At 57.5% G+C, this 756-nt stretch overlaps 1 protein-coding gene across 22 annotated transcripts in view; it reads right to left on the minus strand.

Annotated features, from left to right (window-relative positions):
• SRRM2 (serine/arginine repetitive matrix 2) overlaps window positions 1-756 on the minus strand; it is an 18,683-nt gene that overhangs the window by 2,214 nt on the left and 15,713 nt on the right. For 15 of the 22 annotated variants that reach the window (XR_005657805.1, XR_005657803.1, XR_005657797.1 and 12 more), the window contains one exon: window positions 1-134. This exon ends at the window's left edge or, in 5 of these variants, runs on beyond it. Coding sequence is in view for 12 of the 22 variants with exons in the window: in XM_039885068.1 (XP_039741002.1) it covers window positions 1-134 (134 nt within the window). In the remaining 10 variants the exon portion in view is untranslated. Of the gene's footprint in view, window positions 632-756 lie in introns of all 22 variants that reach the window. The other 7 variants (XR_005657799.1, XR_005657801.1, XM_039885070.1 and 4 more) reach the window with 4 other exon arrangements.

The following is a 756-nucleotide window of genomic DNA, read 5'->3' on the forward strand; positions in this document are numbered from 1 at the left end:
AGGAGGAAGAGGAGGAGGAAGAGGAAGAGCTGGAACTAGAGCTGCTAGAGCGTCTCTTCCGCTTGGCTGGGGTTGGCTCCTGAGGACGGCCCTCTCGAACAACCTCTTTGGGGGCTGGGGCGGGGCTAGGGACCCTGTGGGAGGAGTAGAGTGTCACTAGGAGACAAGCTGCCCCAGCCCCAACCCTACCTTCCTTGGCCTGGAGGAAGAGCAGTGGGGTAGGGGTGCCTGAGAAAGGCCCTGGGAGCTCTCCCAGCTGAGCCCAAAGAGCCGGTGAACGCATTCTCTGGAGAGTAATGGCCAGAGCTGACCCAACCTCTGCTAACACAAGCAACAGGCGGGGCCCTTAGCACAAGGGATCAAGGTTAAACCTCAAGAATATCCCTGAAGGAGGAATACGGCCCCTGGGCTCAGGTGTGGAAGCGAAGCTGGGTGGTCTCCTTCCTTGGAGAGCCAGCTTGGGGAAGCCCCTGTGTGTGCAGGCTGGCTGGGGGAGGGGCCGTCCTGCCTGGAGGCAGGGAGAGGGATGGGATGACCTCTGAAGATCCTTCCAGCCCAGGGAGTTCCTCTTGAGGTCTAACTGCCATCCCTCCTGCTGTAAAATTAAGTCCATTTCCTCTAGTTCTGTCCTCTGTAGAGACGGAAAACTTATCATTATCCTCTAGAGAATTAACCTTTGGAGACTTTTCTGTCCCAATCCTCCCCGCCAACAGCACCCCCACCCCAGCATTCTCTTCTACCCCCAGCTTAATGGTC

This window comes from Pteropus medius, unplaced genomic scaffold (assembly GCF_902729225.1).
Source record: "Pteropus medius unplaced genomic scaffold, Ma_sr-lr_union100, whole genome shotgun sequence".
Lineage (NCBI taxonomy): Eukaryota > Metazoa > Chordata > Mammalia > Chiroptera > Pteropodidae > Pteropus > Pteropus medius.